At 36.6% G+C, this 27,377-nt stretch overlaps 1 protein-coding gene across 3 annotated transcripts in view; it reads right to left on the bottom strand.

Moving 5' to 3' along the window:
• Positions 1–243: 243 nt before the first annotated feature.
• Positions 244–27,377, bottom strand: part of RAB27A (RAB27A, member RAS oncogene family) — an 83,799-nt gene continuing 56,665 nt past the window's right edge. For all 3 annotated transcript variants that reach the window (XM_043989875.1, XM_043989874.1, XM_043989876.1), the window contains 5 exons: positions 20,961–21,135; positions 18,648–18,733; positions 16,125–16,228; positions 12,676–12,799; positions 244–3,081 (listed from right to left, as the gene is read on the bottom strand). In XM_043989875.1, the coding sequence (XP_043845810.1) occupies positions 2,883–3,081; positions 12,676–12,799; positions 16,125–16,228; positions 18,648–18,733; positions 20,961–21,113 (666 nt within the window). In that variant the 5' untranslated portion in view covers positions 21,114–21,135 and the 3' untranslated portion in view covers positions 244–2,882. The remainder of the gene's footprint in view (positions 3,082–12,675; positions 12,800–16,124; positions 16,229–18,647; positions 18,734–20,960; positions 21,136–27,377) is intronic.

The raw sequence follows: 27,377 nt of genomic DNA, 5'->3' as shown, positions 1-27,377 counted from the left end.
GTGACTTGCCCAGGGTCACACAGCTAGTGTTAAGTGTCTGAGATCAGATTTGAACTCAAGTCCTCCTGACTCCAGAGCCGGTGCTTTATCCACAGTACCACCTAGCTGCCCCAGAGACCAGCATTGTTTTAATAAAACTAAAAGAGAAGGTTCTTTTCCAAGGAATACTCTGACCACTTAAATTAAAATATAGATACCACTAGAAATAAAAGTCAAATTCACATACAAACTTGATAGACCTTTTTTAATTATGCATAATATGTATAAGTGACACAAGATTAAAGCTCATTAAAGATACATTTTACTTTTTATATAAGACTATAAATAGAAAAATATGTTGTAGGACAAAAATATGGCACTTTAATATCAAACCTAAACAAATGACTCCCCAAGAAAATGGACATCATTTATTTCAGTAGCTAAACATGGCTCTTGTGTGGGCACATAACACTTTTAAAAGAATTGCATGAGATTTAAACCTTAACTTTCCTTTAAGGCTAATGGAGTGGGCAGCTAATGATGCATGTAGTTCTTTAAAATTAAATATTAATGTTTGACCACATGTAACCTGCCTTGAGAGACGAATCAATCCCAGACATGTGCCAGCAGGTTACACACAAAACATAAAAGTATAGCATATGTAGATACTTATTTTAAATATACAAATTATCTTACAATATACATTCTGGTTTCTACTAAAATCATTTACTCTACCATAGCACCTTTAGAAGGCACTCCTGAGTAAACTAAACTTGATCCAGTGATTTCAGAATCCATTTTCTTAGAATTGCACATTATAACAATACAAAATACAGCATATGCACAAGCCTTCACCCCTGTCCATTTCTGAAAGAAGTTCTCTCAGACATTTCAGGTGCAGATCAGAAATCAAAATTTAGTATTTCTATATTATTATTAGCAGGGAAGAAAAGTACATAATACTTTAGAGAGCAAGAGGCAGGAGGGAAGCCCTACACTTGACTGCCTTTAAAAATTCATCAGAAAGTTATTCTGTAAAAGTAACTATTTTTTCATAATTTCATTTTCTCAATTTTAAACAAACATATGATCTGTGCAATGCATTTTCATTTTTAATTTAAAGTATATTAGATATCATCACAGAATAGCTGGCCATTGGATTTTCTAAGGAGTTTACATTTCTTTATTGAAACTCTTAATAAATATTATTCCCCTGAAAGAAGTAATCTTGATTTCTGTAAACAAAAGTCTATGAAAATGCCTAAAAAGGACCTGCAAACCACTTTAAATTTGGTATAAAGCCACTTTGGCAAGGTATTGGGGTTACATGTCCAGATGCACAGTGCATGGTGACCTTGACAAAAAAGGCTGCAAAACAAATACTCATTAATCGTTTTTATACTGCATTAGAAATTAAATGAGAATTTAAAAGCAGCAAAAAATATGCCTTCCACTAAAATAGCAAAATCAACATTAATTCCTTTGATTTTTCTAGTAAAAAAATAAGAAAGAAATTTGAAAATATCAGCTACAAACTGCCCATGGGTCAAGTGGAAGATTACTTGGTTTATAAACTGAAAATTAGCTAATTTAAAACATAACCAGTTGGCAACTGGACCAATGTTAGAAATTTAACCTAAATTTGAAAGAAATTGTTCAAAATGTTTTCTTGTTTACAAATAATTTCAGTGCAAAGCACCAGCTATAATAAAAAAAAAATTTTGCTGGCCAAATATAACTGTGTCAACCAAAGTGAATTAGGCCCATAAAAGACAATTATGCTGACTATTCTCTATGGTAGAGACACAACAAAGAGCCAGAAGCACCAATTTTACTGCTCATATGACATTGAAACAATACCTAAAAAATTAAAATAAGTGGCTTTGGGATCTTGGTCCATTTAACCCACAGTCACACAGATATAACCACAGCCTGGCACATATTCCTATTAAGACATAGGGAAGTCATATTGTAAGGTGGACAGCAACCTGGGTGTCAATGCAGGAATTTGGGCAAAAGTAAAAAAAAAAAAAAATCCCCTTTGTTTCCCCCTCAGCAGAACTAGCTCAGAGCCACTTGCTGTTTAAGGTGAGAATAAACAAATTCCTTCTAGCTCCTATCATAGAAGAGCTAATATTATACAAATTGCCCCAGAACATCACTGAACAATACTAGAGAGGTCAAAGGTACAGTAAGTTTCACCCTGCATTTCTAAAGTATCTCCAGATCACTGTCTCCCTTAGACTTGAAACAAACTGGACATATGTGTATGTGTGTGCCTTCTAATTTAACATTCAAGTGGCATAGATGGTATTTTATAATTTCATATATGGTACAGCTGGAGATTTTTAAAAATCAGCTTCACAACTGCAGCTTGCATACAGTAGTATAGTCGGGTTTGGTTTCGATTTTATAAATACAGTCTCGAGAATTCCCTAGATAATGTTTTCAATTGCTTATAACATCACCAAACAGGAGATACTCGGTGTTCCTACACCAAGTATCTGTAAATAGCTGTGAAAAAAATTTCAGGACTAGATCTCTGAAAGACCCTTCTAGCCATAAATTCCATGATTGTATTATTGGATCTTCCGATGACACATACAGTTTTGTTGACTGTTACTGCTGCAAAATGCTGGATCCCTGAATGAATAACTCTCATGGACTAAGCAATATAAATACATTTTTTCAATTAAATCCCAGGCTGAATATTTTATTTTTTTTTTTATTTTATTTTTTTTACCCAGCAGGAGTCAGTTAAATCAGTTAGGAAATACTACTTTCTGTTTTCATAATTCCTCACGGAGATCCATTCAGCTGCAACTGTACCAAACAGAAACTATTTTTTTAAATTACGTGAAAATACACAGGTTACTCAACTCATCACAGTTCACTTTACTTTTTTAGCAGCCACATCCCCCCTTTTCTTTGTTTTCATTTAAATGTTCCGTTGAGTTGTGGCCATTAGATCTCACTACTCCCTCAGGGATCCAAGACTTGTCCACACACCGCTCCATTCTTTTCATGATCAGGTCCAGGAGCATTTCAATTGCCTTGCTGATGTTGGTGCCATTGGCAGCACTGGTTTCAAAGTATGGGATCCTGGAAGAAAGAGCACACTTGGGTTAATGCCAGGTGGTTCTCAGACTATCTCCATTTCCCATTTTATTACTCAATTTTTGCATATGAATACAGTACAAGTATAACAACAACAATGATAACATTTCCATAGTGCTTACTAAGTGCCAGATGCTAAGTGCTCTACAATTATTATCTCATTCGATCCTCACAGTAACCCTGCATTAGTAATCCCATCACATCATTTAGGAGAGTGAGGCAAACAAGGTTAAGTGACTTGCTCAGGATCATACACCTAGTAAGTGTGTGAGGCTGGATTTGAACTAAGGTCTTTCTGACCCCAAGGCCCATCATTCTATTCATTGTACCACCTAGCTACTTATACATTTTATCCAAATGGTTTCTCTCAAAGAAGAAAAAGAGGCAATAAAAAATGAAAATAAATTCCATTATTTCAACAAAATTAGGTAATACACACTGTACACATGAAAAGAAATGCAAAACTTTTTGGAATTTGGAAAGGCGGGCAAAAAATTCTTTCCCCAACCCCATTTTTAGGGGGTGGAAGAAGGGAGTAGTAATATTAAAACAAAGTATAAAGATATAGACATGGACACTATTTAATCTTAGTAGCCTTTAAAGATCTAATATCGTGTTAGTTTAGCATTCTTCCCATTACACAGGTCAACCCCTGTAGGGGCAAGATCTACTTATTGCATCAACAAGGGGGCCATCTTCACTACCCCCAAAATTAATTTGTTTCCGCTAATTATAGCTCTGATCCTTATGCTCTTAATCCCAAATCCCATATTCTTCCTACTATGCCAAACAGCAGTGTGGTGTGTTCAAATAATACAATATTCAAATAAATCAAATAATTATTACAAATAGTTTAAGTATCTTGACTTTCTGTTATGTTTCTGCCAATTATTGAACTTCAAGGAATTGAATTTTTTATTATATTCAATAGGGAGATTTATTGACTATTTATTGACTTTATTTATTTATTTATTTATTTATTGGCTTCTCTGTGAGAAGTAATGAAAAATCTTAAGAACATAGGAAATTTTAATATCATAGCATCATAGAACTTAGAACTGGAAGTGATCACAAGAGATTCATCCCAGTGCCGTTAGTTAATATGGCATTATTTATAGATTACAGAGGAGGCAACTGAGGTCCAGATAGTTACTTGTCCAAGAAGCAGAGAAGAATGAGGATAGCCCACATTGCCTGATTCCTTACTTCCTTTTGTAAAATGAAGGAAGTTATTCTATTTTCTCAACTGGTATCTTCTACCATGTCAAAATAATACAGAAAACATTAATGGGCAGGGGAAAGTAGTAGAGGGGGAGAGAAGTGGAGGGAGAAGGAACCTCATCAGATATAACTCTGTCCACCTGTAAAGTATAATTGTTCTCATTTTCTGAGCTATCAACAACTTGATTCTTTTTAAGTTTAATTTTTTCCTTTTCATGGACTTCTGAAAACACATTTTACCCAACCATTCTTTCTTCATTTGGTATATCGCCAAAGTCTGTCACATGCTGCAGAAGATGAAGGGGTCAGAAGCATAAAGGAAGCAAGGGAAAAAAAGGCTGATGAATAGCCTTATATAGCCCACGTTGGAGGTTTTGTGAGGGGCGTGGGGGAGGTGTGAAGAGAACAGTTCTGTACTGGGAAAGGCAAGCAAGGTTTTAAAAGAAGAGCATTAAAATAAGACTTTTAAAAATGTTATCCATGGGGGGCAGCTAGGTGGCACAGTGGATAAGGCACCAGCCCTGGATTCAGGAGTACCTGAGTTCAAATCCGGCCTCAGACACTTGACACTTACTAGCTGTGTGACCCTGGGCAAGTCACTTAACCCCCATTTCCCCATAAAACAAACCAAAACAAATAAAAATGTTATCCAATATTTCAAAAGCAAGACTCTGAGCAGAGTCTCAGACTACATTGCTGAATTCCTGAAAATGTACAATGCTCAGTAAGTTCTGAATACATTGTTGGTTTTGTAACCTAGCTGGATGAAATAACTTTGCTATTAGTACTTATGAAATAGGACTTCAAAATAATGAAGTTGTTCTGTGGCTTATGCAGGGTATCCCAAAAAGTCTTAGTGCAGCTTTAAGCTATTAAAACTTAAATGTTTTATTATAATCACACTTCATACACTCGTGCTTTAGAATGTTGGGTTCAAGAATTTTTGCAGTCAGCAAAAGTGAATAAGAACAAAATGCTTCCCATTTCTTAATATATTATTTCATGTTATTTTCCTCTGTATTTATAAATTAAAATACTCCTAGATTTCCCTTGTGCTCCCTCTCACCCCCCCCCAAAAAAAAACCCCAGTTGACTGTTATGTGAGTCATTTGGTAAAGAACGTCTGACAAAAAATGCATGATGTACATGCAGTGGCTACTGAAGAAATTGGCTTTGGCATCTCCATGCCTTTTGGCAAGTATGTATCTTCAGGAAGGATAATTGCAGTTAGTGTGCCCATATCTGTTGAAGTGTATTAGATGAAATAAAAGAGAAACTTCCCAAAGAACTTGACAAGATTCTCCAAACCAAGTCAACTCTGAGACTTGGTGACTTCAGTGGAAAAGTGAGCATTCAGGAGAGACTGATGAAAAAAGACTGCAAATACAGTCTGAGATGGGGGTGGGGAGGTGCAGACAGAGACTTTCATGTCTTGAAGGTTTTCCTCCAAAAGAGAGTCAGAAGACAAAAGAAAGACAGAAGAAAGTCTTAAGCTTTGGCTAACAACATTTTAAAAATAAATTAAATTGATCTTAGGAGATGGGAAATAACTGACTATCAATATAGGAGTCTTTTCTCAATAAATGTATATGTCAAAGGGCAGAATCAATAACAAATAAAAGAATGAACAAAAATGACAAAAACACTGTAGACAACCATGATAACCTTCCTAACTGAACTAGTCTAACCAAATACGGATACCAAAAAATGGAGAATAAACAAAGGAAATGATACCAGCAACAATTACAGCACTTACTTCAAAGTATGGGACTATTTAGGAAAGGAAAAACAAAGTAGATAAAAAAGCCGAGGAATTGCTTTAACCAACAAACACTGGATGAAAAGAAAGGCCTGGCAGCCAATATCAGTATAAAATATAAACTCATTTACAAAATCTTAACTCGTTTGTTAAATGTTAAGGTGAAGGGAGTGGTAAGAAAGAGATTATGAGAAGTATCACCTCATAAAACTGCAAAAAGGACAACTTGACCAAATGAAATCATTCCAAGAACATTTATATATGAAACTGGTAAAAGAACAAAAGACCAAAAAAAAAAAAAAGAAACATTTAACAACATTTCTGTGATAACCTGTTTTCATCATCTACAAAAGAAAAACTGAACACTCCAGTCTCTTGGCAGTCATATGAAGAAAATGAAACTAGGAAAAACAGCTGGACCAGGCAAGAATAGCTAGAAGAAATCTATGTCGAGGAGAGACAATTTTGAAAGCATGGAGGGGTTCAGTTTAAAGACAGTCCAAAAAAAGGAAAGATAGTGAACAATTTGATAGCGTCAAAAAAGGTGATAAAGAGAACTCCTAAACCATATGTGTATTTTCTCATATCGAAAAAATTTTATGAGAATGCTCTATAGACACATCAAGAGTAAAACTCATGAAAAGAGAAGGGAATGGGCAGGCTCTCGTGAATAATTTTATGCGGTAGATTATATCTGCAGAGTGACACAATTGAATGAGAATATTAGATCCACTGGTTTATAGGTTTTTTAAATTAAAAAATAAATATTTGTTTCAGTAGAGAAAAATACAGGCTTAAAGGTTTTGCTCCAATCTAAGGTCTCTCATGTATATGTTAAGATCAGAGAAGATTCCTTGATGAATGTAACCAAAGAGAAATTTCCTCAACCATTCACTGACTGTAGTTCTATATGCAAAGTATAAAAAAAAGAGATATGTTTTCACCAAATTTGCTCACCTCTAATATAGACAATGCCCTGCACAGTGTTCAAATAGAAGATTCCCTTTAGGTGGTGAACTCCTCCAGAAGTTACCACTTGCACATGATGTTATGATTACATCAAACTGCACCCCCCCCCCCCAGCAAAATTGTAACTTTTTCTCATGATCTCTAAAATTAGCCTAACATTCCACACAGGAAAAACTAAATGGATGAAGAACCCCTATTGCCCAGACAGGTCATGTTATATAACTGGGTGGAAGTTCCTTCAATTAGTCCTTCATTACATCTATCTTAGGTATTGTAGATGGACAGTGAACAGGACCCAGAACCAAAGAGGCAGAACAGAACAGGCTGGTTTAAATTTGAGGAACCAAATAGTACTTTCAATGATCCCAAGCAGCTTCTCAAAACAAAAACCCATCTTTTTAACACCACTGTTCTTCCAGGGATGCTATATGATGATAAATCATGAAATACTACAGTCATCAAAGAATTAAAATAACAAGTGATCTTGATCACACCAAAAATGTGTGGTAGGCACAAGTAGATTGCAAGACATTAACAATGTTAACTTGTGTGTGAAAGATGTATCATTAATATATCATCTAAGATATGTATGAATAGAAAGGGAAATGGGTTATTGATATAGCAAGAATATAGGATAACAGATGGATAGCACAAGGGCTACACTAATACCCACAGAATAGATTATTTTTAAATGTTTAACTATTTATCCATTTTCTCCCATATTTTTTCATATTGTATTATCATTCAACAAAGGTAATACCTTACTGTTCCCTATATTCTATAGGACCTTACAAAATTCATATGTTCTTCAGAATCTGTGTAAAAAAAAAACTAGTTATGTTTGAATATACATATTTGTCCATCATCTAGTTCATAACACGAGAGTGATTCACTGATTCATCCTTTCACAGGTCCATTACCTGTTTAAATTTTACCTCCAAAAGATACGTGCTCAAAGAAATTCTGCTGGGGAAAATGATGTAATGAGCTTAGTAATAACTTTTTAAAGTCAGAAACTAATATTTAGACTGGAGAAGACAGGGGGTCCCTGATATTTGTATGCCAAGTATCAAAATGTTAGATTAAACTTGTTCTGCTTGGTCCTGAAAAGTAGAACTGGGAAAAGCAGGTAGATGTTGAAAAACTTAGGTTAAATGTAAGAAAAAACTTGCTAACAATTAGAACCATACAAAAGAATGGGAGGATCCTTTCTGGGTGCCTTCTCACCGAAAGTCTCTGCTTAAAAATGCAATGGCTGGATAACTCTTTGTCAAGCATGATAGAGGGGGATTCTTGCTGAGTCAATTACATGGCCTCTGAGGTTGTTTTCAACTTTAGGGTTATACAGTTCTATGGTTTGAAACTACTAATAATAGTGATCCACAAAAATACTACAAACCCTTGGCCTCTTTTTTCTGATCTTCCTATCTACAAATGAAACCAGTGGGAACTCACACACAAATGCATCCATGCACACACACAGTTGCTTACAGTATTTGATTACCTGATGATATTCATTAGGTAGTTCTTTGTGATAATATTTTAAAAGAGCAATTCTGGCTCTAGGACACTAAAAAGAAAGTCTTGAATTTTCTTCATCCTGGGTCTCCTACTTCATTTATACCAAAAAGGGAATTTATTATGTCTTCAGACACTTTTTATATCTGTGATATTTTGAAATTCATATTTCATCTGGCAGTGTTCAAAAGCAGAATCAAAAATGCCTTCTTTCTAGTTTCTACAAAAATAAATGGATCCTACTGAGAGAATGGAGTGGATGCAAATATGTCCACCAAACTCTCCATCAGAGGTTCTTAACCTGGTATCTAAGGACCCCAAGGAGTTCATGGATGGATTTCAAGTGTCCACGAACTTTGTTTTTGTTTTTTGTTTTTTAGTGAGGCAACTGGGGTTAAGTGACTTGCCCAGGGTCACACAGCTAGTAAGTGTTAAGTGTCTGAGGCCGGATTTGAACTCAGGTACTCCTGACTCCAGGGCCGGTGCTCTATCCACTGCTCCACCTAGCTGCCCCTCTGTCCACGAACTTTGATGGAAAAATAATTACATCTTTATTTCCACTAACCTCCATGTAAAATTTAACATTTCCTTTAGTTATTTGAGAATGTTATTCTGAAAAAGGATCCATAGATTTCAACAGCTTGCCAAAGGCAGCCATAATACCAAAAAAGATTAAGAAACCTATTTTAGATGGTGGTACCCTTCCCCCACCCACTCTGGATTTAAATTAATCTTGTTCTTGCCATTAAGAGTTGTGCTACTTGTCCTCAAGTACACAGCATATTCCAAAAGTCTTCCTGCAGTTTTAAACTATTAGAGCTTAAAACTGCACTAAAATTTATATAATGCACTATAGAAAAGCTTCAATGACCACAGATACTATGCATATGCAATCTTCTTACTGCATAATTTCTAGAAAGCACTTTGGGGTCATAATGGCATTTTATTTCAAACATTTTATTCTACAAGTAAAATTATTCTATAATTCTTTTTTTTTTTAAGTGAGGCAATGGGGGTTAAGTGACTTGCCCAGGGTCACACAGCTAGTAAGTGTCAAGTGTCTGAGGCCGGATTTGAACTCAGGTACTCCTGACTCCAGGGCCGGTGCTCTATCCACTGTGCCACCTAGCTGCCCCTATAATTCTATAAGTGAAAACTGTTTTGGAAAACACACAAAACTACCCTAGAGAAAACTCCAGTCTTCTTTTTTTCTTCTTGAATATCTCATTATTATTTGGCTTATATAAGTTTTGTGAATTCCTGAGCTTAAGAATTCAAGCCTTCATTCAATTACACACTTTGTATTTATATACAATAACTTGTATTCAAGTGTATCTTAGAGTTTTGTATTATTCACTACTCTCCACAAGATGGTGCTAATGTAGTATTGCTTTTTGGTTAACTACTTGTCTGAAAATGTTTTATCTTCTGAGAAAAGGTACATTGATGCCTACTTTCAGAATGTTAAAAAATAGTACAAGTTTCTGGGAGAAGGGAGCATGATTTCAAAAAGATAACAATGATTAAAATTGTACCTGGTCTTTCCTTGTTGCCAAAACTTTACTTATAACTTATTTCCCTAAAACATCACCTCTATTGGTTCTTCTAAATCTCTAGATTCAATTAATTCCAGCTTCTCTCTTTCTGCACCACCCCCAACCTCAGCAATTAACCCCAACTATTTTGATGCTATCATAGCTATCCTCAGTGTTACCCAAGATATACTTCTCTACAGCAATCTTCTCAAGCATGCTCACGAGATCCAAAAAGATGTTTGAGGAGTCTACTTCCAGGATTGGGCCATCATTCACCAGGCCCCCATTAGTCTCCTAAGACCAATTCCTCAATCTATCGCCTAGATTTGATTCCTTCCAATTCTTGAGGATCCTCTCTATCATGCTTTATCTCCATCTTCCTGTACCATTACCCAACATCTCCCTCTCCCCTGGATGCTTTCCTCTATCCTGTCACACACAGCTCTTCCTTCCTCTCATCTTGGGAAGAAAAAGAATACTTTGCTTGCCCCAACTATTTTAATGGAATTACAGACTTTCGATCCTGGAAGAACCTTGTAGATCATATAGTCTTATTTTGCTCCTTTCCTTTCACTACCTCTATTTTCTTACTATACATTTCCTCCTTAACCTTTTGCAATTTGGCTACCATCTTCAATAATCTGCTTAAATCACATGACTTCAGAATTACAAAATCCAAAGGCCATTTCTTACATCTCATTCCCCTTAATCTAAATCTTTCTCTTTTCATGCCTGTACTACTATAATCAACCTCAAACTGATCTTCCTGTCACCTGTCTCTTATCCTTCCTATCTATGCTTAACACTGCCCCCAAAACAAATCTTCCTTAAAAAAAAAAACACACACAAAGGGGGCAACTAGGTGTTGAAGTGGATAAAGCACCAGCCCTGGATTCAGGAAGACCTGAGTTCAAATCTGGCCTCAGCCACTTGACACTTACCAGTCATGTGACCCTTTGCAAGTCACTTAATTCTCATTGCCCCACCAAAAATAAATAAATAAAATTTTAAGACTAAAAAAACCCCCAAAAAACACTACTAATTTAGCGTCACTTCCTGCTCAAAAACCTTCAATGGCTCTCCACTACCTACAGAACAAAGTCCATATTCCATAAACTAACATTCACTAGGCAGTCTGGCATAGTGGATTGAGAGCTAATCTCAAAATCAGGGGAAAAAATGTTCAAGTTCTGTCTCTGACACCTACTGGCTCTATGACCCTGAATAAGTCACTTAATCTGTTAGTGCCCCTGGTAACACTATTTACTGGACAGGTGCCAATATGTATTAGCAGAGGGAACTCTCTATACCAGTGAAATCACAGAACTGGTAAAAAAAAAAAAGCAACATAGTCCTACATAGTCTAAACATATGCTGCTTACCCAACCTTATCTCCTACAGCTTCTTGGCACACTTTCCCCAAGTAGTTTCTGCTGTTTCCAAGAATAAATTGAGCAGAGGGGCAGCTAAGTGGCAGTGGCCCTCGAGTCAGGAGGACCTGAGTTCAAATTTGACCTCAGACATTTGACACACACACACACACACACACACACCTTTTGCCTCTGCACTGCCACACTTGGGTGGATCTTTCTATTGAATTAAATGAGAGAAACCTGAGACCTTTGATGAAAAGTAAACTTCCTTTTTTGGAAAGGTCCTTCTACAAACAGTAACAGATGACTCCTCTAAAATCCAGTCCATAAACCCCTGGCCACTTAGTAAGATAGACCAGAATCTCAGAAAATATTTTGCTGGCCTACGTACTACATCAACACATCCTAGCCCAAAATAGGATTCTTCCTAAGCAGCCTCCCTTTCTCCAACCTCTCTCCCCTTCCATTCAGCCGGCACACTGTGCCCAAACTACTCTCTTCACTCAGTCTAGTCAGTCATCCAACTAGCATTTAAGTATTTACTGTATGACAGACACTATGCACAACACCAGGGATACAAAGAAAGGCAAAAAATATCCCTGCACTCCAGAAGCTGACATCCTAATGGGGAGACAACATACAAATAACTGTACAAACAAGATCTATATGATGTTAATGGGAGGTAACCTAAGAGGGAAGGCACTGGGGAATTAAAGTCCAGAGACTTTAAAGCCAAGACCATGGCTGGGAGGCTTGATTGCAATTCCTCTGCCCTTGTGCTTCCAATTTTGACTCATTTTAGTAAAAGATTGGACTCCTTTGACTCAGAGAAACAGAAAGTACCCTAGTTCCATAATACTTACCTGTTTATACTCTATGGGGAAAGTAAAAGCAACTATAGCTCCCTTCTGGACATCAGATAGTCTAAAAATAGGAAACAGAGGTCCTTAAAGTAAAGATTACTTAGTATCAACTCAACCCTAACCTAATATTCTCCTTTCTGCAGGGATCCATCAACCTAAAAAATAAAATGAACTGGAACATCACATAAGCCTACTTCCTTTTTCTATGAAATCCACTACAATCGGATCTTGTGTGTCTCCAAAGATCAACAGGTTTATTATACTGAGCCTTCAGATTCATATAATAGTCAGCTTTTTTAAACCCAACACTTTCCTTTTCATCTTGTCACAAAAAAACTCACCCATATTTTTCAGCAAGTTCTCTGGCTTCCTCTTCTTTTACTACTCTCTGGTCTTCCAGGTCACTTTTATTACCACAGAGCACAATATCTGGGCTTTCACAGTATGCATGCATTTGGAGTTGGCCTATCAATAGAAAAATAAACACAAGAAGTGGTTACAGGTGAACAGTAATGCAAACAGCTTAATTCTTAAAATAGTTCATTTAAATTGTAATATTCTGGGGTGGAGACCAAGAACAAAATAATTTTACATAAGTGCACCCCAGAGCTTACAAATATTGCATGAAGAAGGGTTTAAAATTTTTCAAGCTTCCTTCTCTCTTCCCAACACACACCAAGAAATGTATGCTCACTCATACTTTTATTAAGCAAATGATTTAAAAAAAAACAATAGGTGCTGATTAGAGCAATTTCTACTGGTACTGTTCACTTCCAAACTTAACGCTGTTGGGTTTTTTTTGATATTCATTCTCAAAGCTTTTGCTATAGCGATCAAATAAAAATGACTTTCTATCTAATCCATTTCTGTCTGATTTTTTTTCCACTGAATTTTCTTGTTTCCCACTACATATCTTTTCCACTGACGTAAGTGTAGGACAAATAACAGAATTTCATTGGGAGGGAGAAGATTAGCAGGCACACCAATGAAATAAATCATGGGGTCAAAGAGAACCCTCAAGAATTCTAGGAGGCCAAAATAACTACAATTCTTATCCCTTGGGTCTATAGGTTTTTTCATTGTTGTGCTACTCTAGACACAAGAGAAAACACAACTAAACCATATAATAATAATGTCAGCTAGCCAAGTACCACAATCTCTCAAGGAACAAAGATTTTTTTTAAATGACCAACCTTAGAATGTCAGTCTCATGACATAGACTTTCCTAATCCTTTCATTGCCACATTTTCTTTCAAATCCAAATGTTCTCTCTTCCCTCCTCTCTTCTTCTCTCCTATTATCTTGTTTTTCTTCTCTTTTTTTCTATCTTTGTGTTCTTTCATTATATTATTCCATTTCCTTTCAAATTCCCTCCCCCTTTTGTGTCATTCTACTCTTCCCTATTCTCCAGTTTCATTAATGTAGCACTTTGAACATAGAAGAAAAGGTTCTATTTTATCAGTGTGGGAGATTCAGTGTGGGAACTCTCTCCACCAAGGCAGATTGCAGACCATCCATGACTTAGTTCTCAGTTCTAGGTAATTTCTTGAGACATATAAAGGTGCACATGGTTAGTAACTGTCCGAGGCAGGATTTGAACCGAGGTCATTCTGTCACCAAGCCCAGCAGTCTTATTAGCTATACTAAGCTGCCTTTGTATATCAGAATGCAATGTTATTATAAAACTATCTTCAATCACTAAGTGTTCTGAGTCCCTATTTTGTCCCTCCCACTAGATTGTTAGGGCTTTCTAGGCAAGGACTTTATCTAATCCTTCTTCAGCATCTCTAAGAGCCTAGCCCTATGCTAATCCTTTTTGATTAACAGAGGACGCAAATATTCAATTCTTTTAGAATTTAATGTTTAATAATGTCATGAGTCTGTGATAACATGAGAACTGTGATAACAAACTTTCAATGCCTGAGTTCCGCTAAAGAAAGTGACAGGATTTGAATCAGCTTAGTTGAGATTTATATTCACTGACATCAGAAATATTTATAGGGTTTTTAAAGATCACTCTGTGTGTGTGTGTGGGGGGGTATATGAATATGCAATATAGCTATGGTGGGACAGAGATGAGAATGACTTTCAAATACTTTCTGAAGCACCCAGAAACAGAACCCATTCTATTGTTTTGGATTAAAAAAACGCCAGAATTATCATGAGAGAATTAGTTCACATTTACTACCATCATGAATTTAATGTCTCAAATGCCTCTATCGTCTATTGGTTCCGAAAGAAATCAGCATTATTTGCAAAGGGCAATAAGGCAGATAGAGAAACTATGCACCCACACCCCATCTCATCCCACTCTAATGCCAGGAACAGTACACCTCTGAATCAATAATGGGTAAATATTGAATGAATGTATCACCTCTAACTAACCTCTAAGATCCCTTTCGCTTTATGTCTCACACCTAAGAATTATCTCCATTTTTTTAAGCAGAAACTGAGGCTTGGATGGGGCGGTGACTTGCCCAGAATCACAAAGATAGTGTCACACCTAGGAGTCAACCCAAGTCTTCTGACTCTAATATTCTTATTGCTGCTGCTGCTGCTGCTGCTGTTGTTCGTTCATTTCAGTAGTATGCGACTCTTCGTGACCCCATTTGGGGTTTTCTTGGCAAAGATACTGAAGTGGTTTACCATCTTCTTCTCCAGCCCATTTTACAGATGAGGAAACTGAGGCAAACAGGGGTGAGTGACTTGCCGAGGGTCACACAGCTAATAAGTGTCTGAGGCTAGATTCGAACTCATGATGATGAGTCTATCTAACTCTAAGCCCAGTGCTCTATGCACTGCACCACCTACCTGCCTAATATTCATTATCATACCACAAAATCATGCAGAACAAGTATCTTTTAAGGGTTTTTTTTTCCTCTCTCAAAATATAGAAGGGATTTTGTTTGTTTGTTTCTTTGTTTCAGAATTCTAATTTCATTGGTGTAGAGAAGCCCCAGTGAGGAAGTTTCCTCTACCAGTGCAGATAATTCATTGTTCTGCAGTGTATAATCTTAAGAGGGTTGGCAGGGCTGCTGAGAAGTTAAGAGGCTAAATGACTGTGTCTGAGGTCACACATCCAATATATGTCAATGGCAGCACTTGACTCCATGCCTCCCTGACTCGACGGCCAACTCTCTATCTACTATATGCTTGGTTACCTTTTGGAAGGAAGAATTAGAAAATAGAGCAATGCCGAATTTTTTTTTTAATTCCAGCACATTCTGCAGCCTTCAGTGACTATTTAAAATATAATCAGAATAACAGAAAAAAATACAACTAACCTGCATGAGCAATTTAGTTTAACTGCCAAGAAACCTAAACAATGGAAGATAAGGAATTTTCATTGTATAATTTTTTTTTCTTTTTTTAGTGAGGCAATTGGGGTTAAGTGACTTGCCCAGGGTCACACAGCTAGTAAGTGTTAAGTGTCTGAGGCCGGATTTGAACTCAGGTACTCCTGACTCCAGGGCCGGTGCTCTATTCACTGCGCCATCTAGCTGCCCCTGTATAATTTTTTAAAAGAGTTGTAGTCTTATTTTTTTTATCATGGTCATGGTCTACCTGAAAACTGCCAAATAAATTAGATGATTTCTCAAAGTCTTTCTATCCTTACATTTCTATGATTTTTTTAGGAAAGAATAATTATTGAAAAGTTAAAATGGAAGAAAAAAAATAAATGCTCTAATAAGTTATAAATTGGATTAGAGTTAACATAAGAACCTTCCTCTAAACTAAGTCATATTTTTAAAAGACAGAGAATATAATGGGAGATAAAAAAACTACTTACTTATCCAGTTTCGGACATTGAGAAAACTTTGCTCATTGGTCAGATCAAAAAGGAGAAGAAAACCCATTGCATCTCTAAAGAATGCAGTCGTCAGGCTACGAAACCTAGGAACACAAAAGCAAAGCTATAAGTCAGTGGTCCTTTCATGGGAAACCAGCCACTTTTTTAAACTATGGCGTCGTGGAAGTTGCAATGTTGTCATGAAGGTCGTTTGTCTTCAGTAATACCTAAAAACATAAGACTCAGATGATCATGTACAAAAGTATTACACCAATGCTGAATTCTCTTATTATCTTTCATATACACTTATTTAGCTATTTATTTGGTCACAAACTCCACACAAAGGCTAGCTGACCCAGTCCACTTAACAAAGATAACAAAAGCAAATTCCTGAGCCCATAACTTACCTAATAGTTTATGATGGGTCCATGAATAATTAAGCAATGAGCACTGATGTGTGCACTTGTGTATATTTTTTTCTTATTTAATTTTTTATCTTCTTATTTAATATTTTATTTCCCCCAATTACATGTTAAAACAATTTTTAACATTTTTTTTTTAATTTTTGAGTTCCAAATTCTCTTCCTCCTTACTTCCCCCCTCCCCACCTCATTGAGAAAGCAAGAAATTTTATTTAGGCTATATATGTGCAGTAATGCAAAACATTTCCATGTTAGTTATGTTGTAAAAGAAATACTTGTGTATATTATATATTTTTTTTTTTAACTGGATTTGTGATTTCATCAATATAAGAAGCTCCTGGCAAGAAACTTCCTCTACCAACACACTTCTGAGGTTGGTAGTCTTGGATAGTTGTCTGAGGCTAAGTGATTTACATGCTCAAGATCTTCACAGCCAATGTCTCACTGGCAAGATCTGAACCCAGGTTTTCCTAATTCTGAGGAGAGCCTTCTATTCACCTTACCACATTTCCTCTAAATGTATTTATGTGTAGAATATTATAGACATACATAAACATATATGAGAGGAGAAAGAGATGGACTTGGGGAGACCTAAATACAAATTTTGCCTCAGACACTTACTAGCTATGTGAATGTGGGCTAGTCACTTTATCTCTCTCACCCTCAGCTTCCTCCTCTGTAAAATCATGATAATAATAGCATCTTCCTTCCAGAGTGGTTATGAGGATCAAATGAGATAACATGTATAATGCTCTGCAAAATTTTAAAGTACTATATAAATACTAGGGGGCGGCTAGGTGGTATAGTGGATAAAGCACCGGCCCTGGATTCAGGAGTACCTGAGTTCAAATCCGGCCTCAGACACTTGACACTTACTAGTTGTGTGACCCTGGGCAAGTCACTTAAACCCCATTACCCCGCAAAAAAATAAAATAAAATAAAATAAATAAATAAATACTAGCCATTATTATGGCTATGGTGAAAACTCTGGGATAAGATCACAACAAAATCCTGCCACATATAATATCTCTGTACATGTTTTAAGTTTTATAAATCTCCTTACATATTTTAATCTCATCTGGATTTCACAGCAGCTTTGGGAGATAGGTATTATCCCCATTTTACATATAAGAAGACTCAGGTTCAGAGGGAGAGAGAGAGGTTAAGGGACTGGTTCAAGGTCACATAGCTAACAAGTACTGAAGCAGAGTTCTAAGTCAAGTCTCTCCTGATCACAACATTCTTTCCACTATTCCTCACTACCACCATGTGTCCTCTGACCTCTAAATTCAAGTTTCTCCCAAAGGCAAATATTGTCACTGAGTTTGGAGAGTAGTAATGACTCAGTCACTAACCTCACCTATTTCCTTTTCCTGCTTGTTTCTTTGAGTCATGTGCAACTCTGTACCTTTTCTGCCCCACCTTTTTTTCCCCTTCTCTGCCCCCTTCCACCCATCTCAACCACCAGGCTTCAAGGAACACATGTAAAGTGAATTGAAGTCATCCAACTAGGTGTGCTAGGTTTTCCTCAAATATTGATTTCAAATAACTATCATTCAAACATTAAAAACAGCTGTTTCTCAGATCCAATAAAATGCTAGGCAAGTAGCCTTAGAGAGATAAAGAGATACTGAACTGAAAGCAACATCATGCCAAGACTACGTGTCCTATTCCTGTTGGGTCTCTAGATTCTGATAATGAGAACTCTGAGGCACCCCGAATTTCCAGGAATTTCCAAGCAGTTGAGTTTTAATGATGCACCCACACTTATTCAAACACACACACACACACACACACACACACACACACACACAAACAAAAAGAAATTAAGGAAACGATGTTAGGGAAACATATGTTAATATAAAATGAATGGAAGATAAGGAATAAATTCTGAAAAGATTGTTTTTCCCTTTAAACTTAATGGAAAACAAAACCACCCTTCTCACGTCAGTCTGATAAATTTCCAGTTCATTTGGCAGCCCATTGCTTGGCCAGGTGCATGTCAGGGAAGTGGACAGTTCTCTTCTGATCATGCCATTGTATGTAGATCATTGCTTGCTTTGGGTACCTCCTATAGCTAGTACAGGACTCCAGGCCTCACCTCTCTTGCCCTGCTGTGTCCCATAACTGCAGGTGGATTCTCTGGCCTCTGCCAACTGCTCCGTCTGGCCCGTTGGCCCTGTATACCTAGAAGAGGTGAATTTCACACAGTAAAACAGGGAAACAAAACATAACTTTAGTGAACAGTAAACAATTACAAGGAACAAAAGCAAAATCTGAAGGTTATCCGGTTCCCCCTGAGAATCTGAACAATTAGGAGGAACTCCTACTAAAAGGAGACTGACTACCTTTGAATCAGTGAGGTTAACATTTAATAGCAAATAATGAGACCAGCTAAGATTTTAATTTTAAAGTAAAATTAAGTTCTCAACAGGATTCATTACTTGAAATAGAGAGGAAAATACATAAAGGATTTTTTAAATTTTTATTTATTTATTTTTTGGCAGGGCAATGGGGGTTAAGTGACTTGCCCAGGGTCACACAGCTAGTAAGTGTCAAGTGTCTGAGGCCGGATTTGAACTCAGGTACTCCTGAATCCAGGGCCGGTGCTTTATCCACTGTGCCACCTAGCCGCCCCCTAATCCATAAAGAATTAAAGAAAAATATTCCCCAGAAATCGGGGTGGAAGAATTCTAAATGCAGAAAGAGAAGTTGCTTTAAAGTTACTGTATTTGGGAGAGAGAGCCTGGGTCCCAGCTCTGATGTTTACTATGGATGAGACTCTGAGCATGACACTTAACCTCCCTTCGGCCTCATCATTGTTCATAAACAAAAGCGCTGGACTAGATGACATTTAAGATGCTTTCCCAGCATTAAGCCCTGTAATGCCTGAGAACACATTTAAGGACCCCCACTGAAAGTTCAGCTTTCTAACTAGCCTAACCAGAGTGATAACAGCTGATTTCTGGGCCTATGACACCTCAAAAAACTTTATCCCTCAGATGAGGGATCAGGAAGGGAGGTATTCTTCCTCTTTACTCTGTGGAGCAGTGCATGGTGGGAGAGGGGAATGATAGGGTTGAGGGCTGCTCTCTAACCTGCTACCTTATCAAAAGCTCCCTGTTTATGGAGATCAGCTGATGAACCTGCTGTCCCCCATGGAAAGAGGAAGCTAAGTCCCCCATTTCAGATAAGACAGGGCTTTCTTCCCGACCCTATTCCCTTCCCATGATGTTATATATTAAATTGCAAAAAATAAATATTGAGCTAGGATGTTGGAGTTGTTTTTTACCGTATGTGTGTGTGGGGGGGTGGCTTTGGGGTTTATTTTCTTTAAAAAAGATAGGAAAATGACAGAATTTGAATTTTGTTAATTTGTGTTTTTTTAAAAAAACATTCTTATTCACTCTAGGGATAAAAAAGGAGCTAAGGAGCAAGCTATTTTGATTTCTCATTCTAGCAAAGTAGGATTTGAGACCTTCTTAAAAGGCATCACATTGTGTGTGTGTATATATATATATATATATATCCCATATCAGATTGCTTGTTGTGTTGGGGAGGGAGAAATCTTATAAAAACAAATGTTGAAAACTATCTCTACATGTAACTGAAAAATAATAAAATACTTTTATGAAAAAAAAGTAAAAGGCATCACAGCAGTTACTGGGGCTGAAGGTCCCTTGCACCACTAGCATACAGCCCATTTTGCTGTTTTTGATACAAGTATAAAGTGGCACTGATCAATGGGACCCCCATCCTCACAGTACAAGAACTCTCTGAGGATGGGGTTCTCATTGAGCAATTAAAAAATACTACTTGAGCATTATTTATTAATATTATTATTATTAATGGTAGTATCACCATCAGCATGTTTTGTTCTTGTGATGATTTCTTATAAATGATAACCAGTTGTACATAAATGCTAATGAACACTTCTTTAGCAAAGTCAGACCCATAATTTCAGATACAATGGGCAAAAAATACACTAATAAAAGTAAATGATTCAGAGAATGTTGGTGGTGGCATGGATCTTAAAAAACATCTAGTCAAACTACCTTCACCTCACTTTACATGAGGAAAATAAGACTCAGAGAAAGTGATCTGCTGAGGGTCACATAATAAATTAATGATGGGATCTTAGTCTCTTGACTCCTATTCCCATGCTCTTTCAATTAGGCATTATTAGCTTTTGTATATTTGGCGATATTTGTGGATTTTTTAAAATCTCTTTGCTAATGTTTTTTGATGGTCTTAGGTCAAATGAGATGAATTTATTATTTCTGTTTTTCACTTTTGCATGCCAACCTCTGCCCTCTCCCATGTCTCCAAAGTCAGTAAAATAATACAAGCAAATCCTAAATGTTTACTCAGGGTTTGTATTTTTAAATACCACAGACAAGGGCTGGGAACTTACCACTCTCTTTTCCCTGAAATCAATGCCCACAGTAGTGATAAATTTGGAGTTAAATTTGCCATCTGTGTACTGATATAGTAAGCTGGTCTTCCCAACTCCAGAATCACCCAAGGCTAAAAACTTGATGAGATAATCATAATCCCCATCAGACATAATGAAGAGCTCAGTAGTTTACCTTCAAAACACAAAATACAAGAAGAATGTTAGCATTCTAAGTATGTCAAAAGACTTAGCCTACCAGTGGATTCAACAGTGTTTATTTGACAACCAGCTGTGTGTTCAGCATTGTACTATGGGCTCTAAAGGAATATAAAAGAAACAATTTCCTGCTTTTTGAGACCTTCCATTAGCTATGGCATATATACATGAAATATGTACATCAATGTGCAAGAGAAGGAAGGGTTTGGGTGTTTTGTTTTTTAATTCAATAAGTATTATATGATTTGGTCAAAATAAAAAGTTCAAAGATATAAAATAATAGTAATTCATGTTCACATAGAGATTTATGGCTTACAAAATATTCCTCACAAAACCCTGTGAATTATCCCCCAGTATGATTATTATTATCTTCATTTAACACATATGAGGAAACGGAAAGTCAGAGAGGTTAAGTAACTTGCCCAGAACAGGTTAATAGCCCTAGAGTATTACTAGTAAAACCACCAATGAATAGGAACAGAAACAGAAATAAGGGAAGAGGGAAAAGGTCAGAGGAGGCATGGGTATAAAGAGACTAAAAAATACAAACTCTTGACATTATCATCTGCAAGTAGGCCCAACTTCTTCCCCTTCTCATTTCCTTCAGTAAGAATCTCCCGATGCTATATCCTTGGATCTTTTATACTTCTTATTTTGAATTCTGAGATATCTCATGCATACCAAAAACAACAGATAGAGTAGCATGTACATGGGATATGGAGTCAGAAGACATGAGCACAAATCCTGTGGCCACCACTGACAATCTGTGCGATCCTCCGTTTCCCCATTTGTAAAGTGTGGGAAATACTTTCATTACTAACTTCACAGGGTTTGTGAAAAGACCAAATGAGATTTAAAAATGCTTTGTCAACCATAACACCTAGGTGAACGTGAGTTAGGATGACACAAAGCAATTTGCAAACTGTAAAGCTCCATATAAGTATAATTTCTATTACTCTATTCGGTTGGATTTTTTTATCACAAGGATGATCAAGTTCTCATGAGAGATAAATCTAAATATTTCAAGCTAATTTTTGCAGGCAGAAATCTTTCTTCCCACTCCACTGTGAATTATGAAATCAAGAGTCAGCCAGCCTTTGCACATGTTCCAGAAGATGGTAGGGAAAAACTCACCTTCCTGGAAGATCACCACTGCTAATTAAGCCTAAGGTTCAAGTTCTAGGTTTAATTCATGAGGGAAGAAGGAGAAAAGAAGACACAGAGACTTTAGTGACTGAGTGACCAAAAAAAATATGGTCTCCCTTATACTTTTCTTGACTCTGCCCAAAAGGTTGTTGACCTTTATACCAAGTATTCCTAAATATCATGCACAATTATATTCTTTTTTTTTTAATACCAGAATGGCTATTTCTAGTTAGTAGTAATTATTCATTTGTATTGAGGTGGTTTTGTTCTCCAAAGTCCTTTGAAATTCCAAAAGTCGATCCATTTGGAAATTCAACTGAACCTTGTTTCAGGATAGCTTACTTTTTCTTAGCTCCATGTCTCCTACACAGAAAATCCACATGAAGCTCAGAGAATAACCTAAATACTATCCCATCTTCAACACTTCTACCTTCCTACACAATACACACACACACCGTACACTAGATGCTTCACAAAGAAAATATTTTCAAGATTGTTAAATTTCCTCCTGTTTGTTGTTATTCACTCCTTTCCACCAGAATACTTATGTTCATAATCTTTATTTCTTGTGTAATTACTTCAATCTTCCTCTTTTCTTCTCATTAAAATTTAGGTATTAAGACTGCTACCTTTTCCCTTCCAATATGTGGAAGAAATACCATTTTTTCCTCTTTTTCCACTTCCCTTCCCCAAGATCCAGGTACAGACACTTGCTCAAAATTTCCCCCACCTGTCTGAACACTGAACCTTTCCTCTACTCCAACGTGGTCCAGGACACATGCCTGCTACCCAGCAGCTCTGGCCTGTTCAGCTATCTTGCATCCTGTTTCTCATACCACTGCACAGTCTATAAGGGCAGAGCCTTTGCAAACATTTATAATTCTATTTACACAATATGAATTATGACACTTTGACTGTAATAGTTTTCCATTTATTGGCTTCTGTATATATAGGTGTGGTAGACCATGATAGAGCCATTGGGTCTTTGTTCCCAAAAGATGTCCTATCTCTATCACTATATCATAAGATGATTACATTATAGAGTAGGAGAAAGAATACTTTACTAGAAATATTCTAACATCCTGCAACTGTAACATCACCAAAAGGTCTAAAATAAGAAACTGAGATTTGAAAATTAGGTCCTTAAAACTTAACTAGATATACCACCCCTTTTACAGTCCCCTCTCTTTTAGTGAAGAAGCAGAGAACACATCAAGTTCTGCTGCAAAAATGCCAAAAGAAACAGGCAAGACAGCAAATATTGGTTTTCTTCAACTCACCTCTATCTTTAACTCATTTGATACATTTAGGGAAAAGATAACCTTAACAATATTACCACATCACCAAAATTAAAGGATCATGTGATGTAAAAGAATTTAATTCAACAAATGAGTAAGACATTGTCCCTACCCCAAATAATAATAGCTCAGATTTATATAGTGCTTTTCAACTTACAAAGAAGTCTTCTCACAACAAACCTGTGAGACAGATAGTACAAGAATTATTGGTTCCATTTTACAGATGGAAAGACTAAAGCTCAAGGGATCAAATGTGAGCAAAGGGGATACAAAAATGAGTAAAGCACTGTCCCCGCCTATTATAACAGCTCAGGTTTATATGGCGCTTTATGATTTACAAAGCACCTTTCTCACAACAAACCTGCGAAGTAAAAAGCACAAATATTATTATCCCTTATTACAAATATGGAAAACGAGGATCGAAAAGGTGTGATGGCATGGGCTAGTAGTAAAATTTCAGAGCTAGGATTCATAAGCCAGCTCTCCAGCCCCTAAGATCAGTGTCCTTTATCCTACTCTACAATATAAGAATCATATGATATGGTGGTGGGAACATGACATGAAATCTCTTGTACAAGGTAGGATAGAGGCATGATGGCTATAAGAGAAAAAAATCAAGTTCAAGGGTTGTTTAGAAGGCAGAAAGATCATGTTCAGTTGGGGGCATCAGAGAAAACTTCATGGAAGAGACTGAGCTTGAGCTCAGCCTCAAGAATGTGTGAGTTTAACAGGTGAAAGACAGATGGAGGACATTCCAGGCAAATGCATGAACAGAGGTTTTGAGGTAGAAAAGCATGGAGTGTGTTTGAGGAACAGCGAATAATCCAATCTGGCCAGAGTAGGGGAATGAGAGTAATGAAAGATAAGGCTGTAGTCATGTGATGGAGGACCTGAATGGCAGGCTAAGGAATTTGGACTTGAATCAATAAGCAACATGAAGGCTTGAAAGCACTGGTGTAAAATGATTAATGATAGATTTAAGAAGATTAATATGACAGTGTATAGGCTGACCTGAAGGGCTAAGGGACTGGAGGCAGAGATCCACCAAGGAGACATTTACAGGTAATGAGGGCCTATACACATGTGGTGGCAATTGCAGAAACAAGCATGAAAGATAGTGTAGAGGTTTCTCCATTTTCTATAACATATCAAATCTACTGTAATAGATTATGAAGATTTAAAACAATAGTTTCTCTAGACTGACAGCAGTTGATAAGATTCGCCCAATCCTACTATCTGAAGAATTATACATATAAATATGGGCAGCTAGGTGGTACAGACCTGGAATCAGGAAGACCTAAATTCAAATCCAGCCTCAGACACTTACTAGGTAGGTAACCCTGAGAAAGTCACCTAATCTGGTTTGCCTCAGTTTCCTCATTTGTAAAATAAGGTGGAGAAGGAAATGGCAAACCACTCCAGTATATTTGCCAAGAAAACCCCAAAATGCGGTCATGAAGAGTTGGAGACAATTGAACAACAACATGCTAACATCATTCAATAACATTTTTAACATTTAAAATAACATTTTAATAAGTTTTTTCTACTCGTTATCAGTGGCATATACTAAATCAAGTTGAAGTCACCAGAATCCACTAATTTTAAACAGAGCAGTTACTAGGTGTAACACCTTCACCCACTCAGGTTGTGCTGTAATCATGCTGCACCATATGTGTGTTAATTTACATATGATGACTGATTGGCTGAGAGAACACTAAGCTGTGATATTAGGTTCCTGTGTGAATGGAGAAAAATCTTCTTTAGAGGATTGTACGACTTTGGGAGATGAGGTGGTTGTGAGAGGCAAGCTGGAACTTCTGAATAACTACTGAAAATCCAAAGAACTGCAGACATGTAGGGAAGTTGTTCCACCAATTGTCTCTTGACTTCCAATGATTGCAACCCTAGAAACTTCTAAGAGTAAATTCTTTTGGTGAGGACAATCTATCCTTGGTAAGCTGAGATCTTATCTGCCTCCCAGCTAAAGAGTTCTTTTATTCTTATGAATTCTTTTTCTTTTTTCTTTTTTTTTTTTTTTTTGGTGAGGCAATTGGGGTTAAGTGACTTACTCAGGGTCACACAGCTAGTAAGTATCAAGTGTCTGAGGCTGGATTTGAACTCAGGTCCTCCTGAATCCAGGGCCAGTGCTCTATCCACTGTGCCACCTACTTGCCCCTATTCTTGTATTCTTTGGCCTATTTTATTTGAATGATCAATTTCTGTCTACTGCTCACTTTGATACAGAAGTTTACTAGATTTTGTCACAATTGTTTGTATAACCAATATTTGGTAGGAGGAATCTAAGCTGGTGATAAGAAGCCAAGTATTACCCTCTTCTTGAGTGAAATCAGGGAAAATGGCATTTAAACCAGACCTCAATGTATTGTGCACCAGACCAGAGATTTTTAACCTTTTTTTCTTTCACAGACCCCTTTAGCAATCCAGTATAGCCTATGGATCCCTTCTCAGAATAATGTTGTTGTTTTTTAAATCATATGTGTGTGTATATATATACACATATACAAATAATTATTGAGGAAACAAATTAGGTTGAAAAATAATTATCAAAAAAGAACATAAGCCCTAGTTGAAGAACTCCTGCTCTAGACTAGTGATTTCTATTGAGAAGTTTGTGAACACCTAAGGAGTTCATGATGATGGTCCAAGGGGTTAATGATAAAAATTCTTTACCAGTACCTTAAGAAGTAAATAATTGTGCAATTATGTTACAAATATAATTTACTTTATCACAATATGTGTGTTCATGTTTGAAGCATTACAAGTTTGTTTCTGCAATGATTCATGATCGTGTGCACAATTTTGGTGTGTGTTCACTTTTTATATCAAACTTAGCTTCTAAGTTCAATTAGTACAGTCTTACAGTTTTTAAACTTGTCATCAAATTGTTTCCAAACCACCACAGGGGCTTAATATTCTAGTGCAAACTTATTCTAGTACAAATTGATGATACATATGCATACCCTCACTTTTATTTTGAACGCTACACCAGAGTAGTTACCTCAGTCCTCTATAACCCTATAATCATACCTCATTGTCTGTGTATTTACATAATCAAGATGTTATAAATGCGTACATTCTTGGAGCATAGATATCAGGATATTTGAAAACTATGATGTATATTACAAAACCATCTTGAGACCATCACAGATCACCATAAATATTCTGCAGAAACAAACTCTAGAGTGCTTCTCATCACAATATCAAAATCATTTTTCAATTTAAACTTAGCTTTCACTTTTGTTACTATTTTTCTATCTAGAGAATATTCAAATTAACTATTTGGAAACACTGGTCAGTTGCTGAGTTGAGTTTCTGTGAGAATAAAGTTGATGGCCAGTGGTAGAAGAAAGATTCTTTCCTTACAAGGATTAGTTTATATATAAATGATGTTTAAAAATTAAATAATATATGTAATTGAACTTTAAGTATACATACATATGTGTGTGCGTGTGTGCGTGTGTGTGCGTGTGTGTGTGTGTGTGTGTGTGTGTGTGTGTGTGTGTGTAAAATTCAATGAACAGCTAGGTGGTACAGTACATAGAGTACCAGACCTGAAGTCAGGAAGACTTATTTTCCTGAGTTCAAATACGGCCTCACACAATTACTAGCTATGTGACCCTGGGCAAGTCACTTTACACTGTTTACCTCAATTTCCTCATCTGTAAAATGATCTGGAAAAGAAAATGGCAAACCAGTCTAGTATTTTTGCCAAGAAAAGCCCAAATGGGGTCACAAAGAGTCAGACACAACTGAA

Source organism: Dromiciops gliroides, chromosome 2 (genome assembly GCF_019393635.1).
Source record: "Dromiciops gliroides isolate mDroGli1 chromosome 2, mDroGli1.pri, whole genome shotgun sequence".
NCBI classification, from domain to species: domain Eukaryota; kingdom Metazoa; phylum Chordata; class Mammalia; order Microbiotheria; family Microbiotheriidae; genus Dromiciops; species Dromiciops gliroides.
Note: the sequence above shows the minus strand (reverse complement) of the source record. Positions and strands in the feature narration are given on the sequence as shown.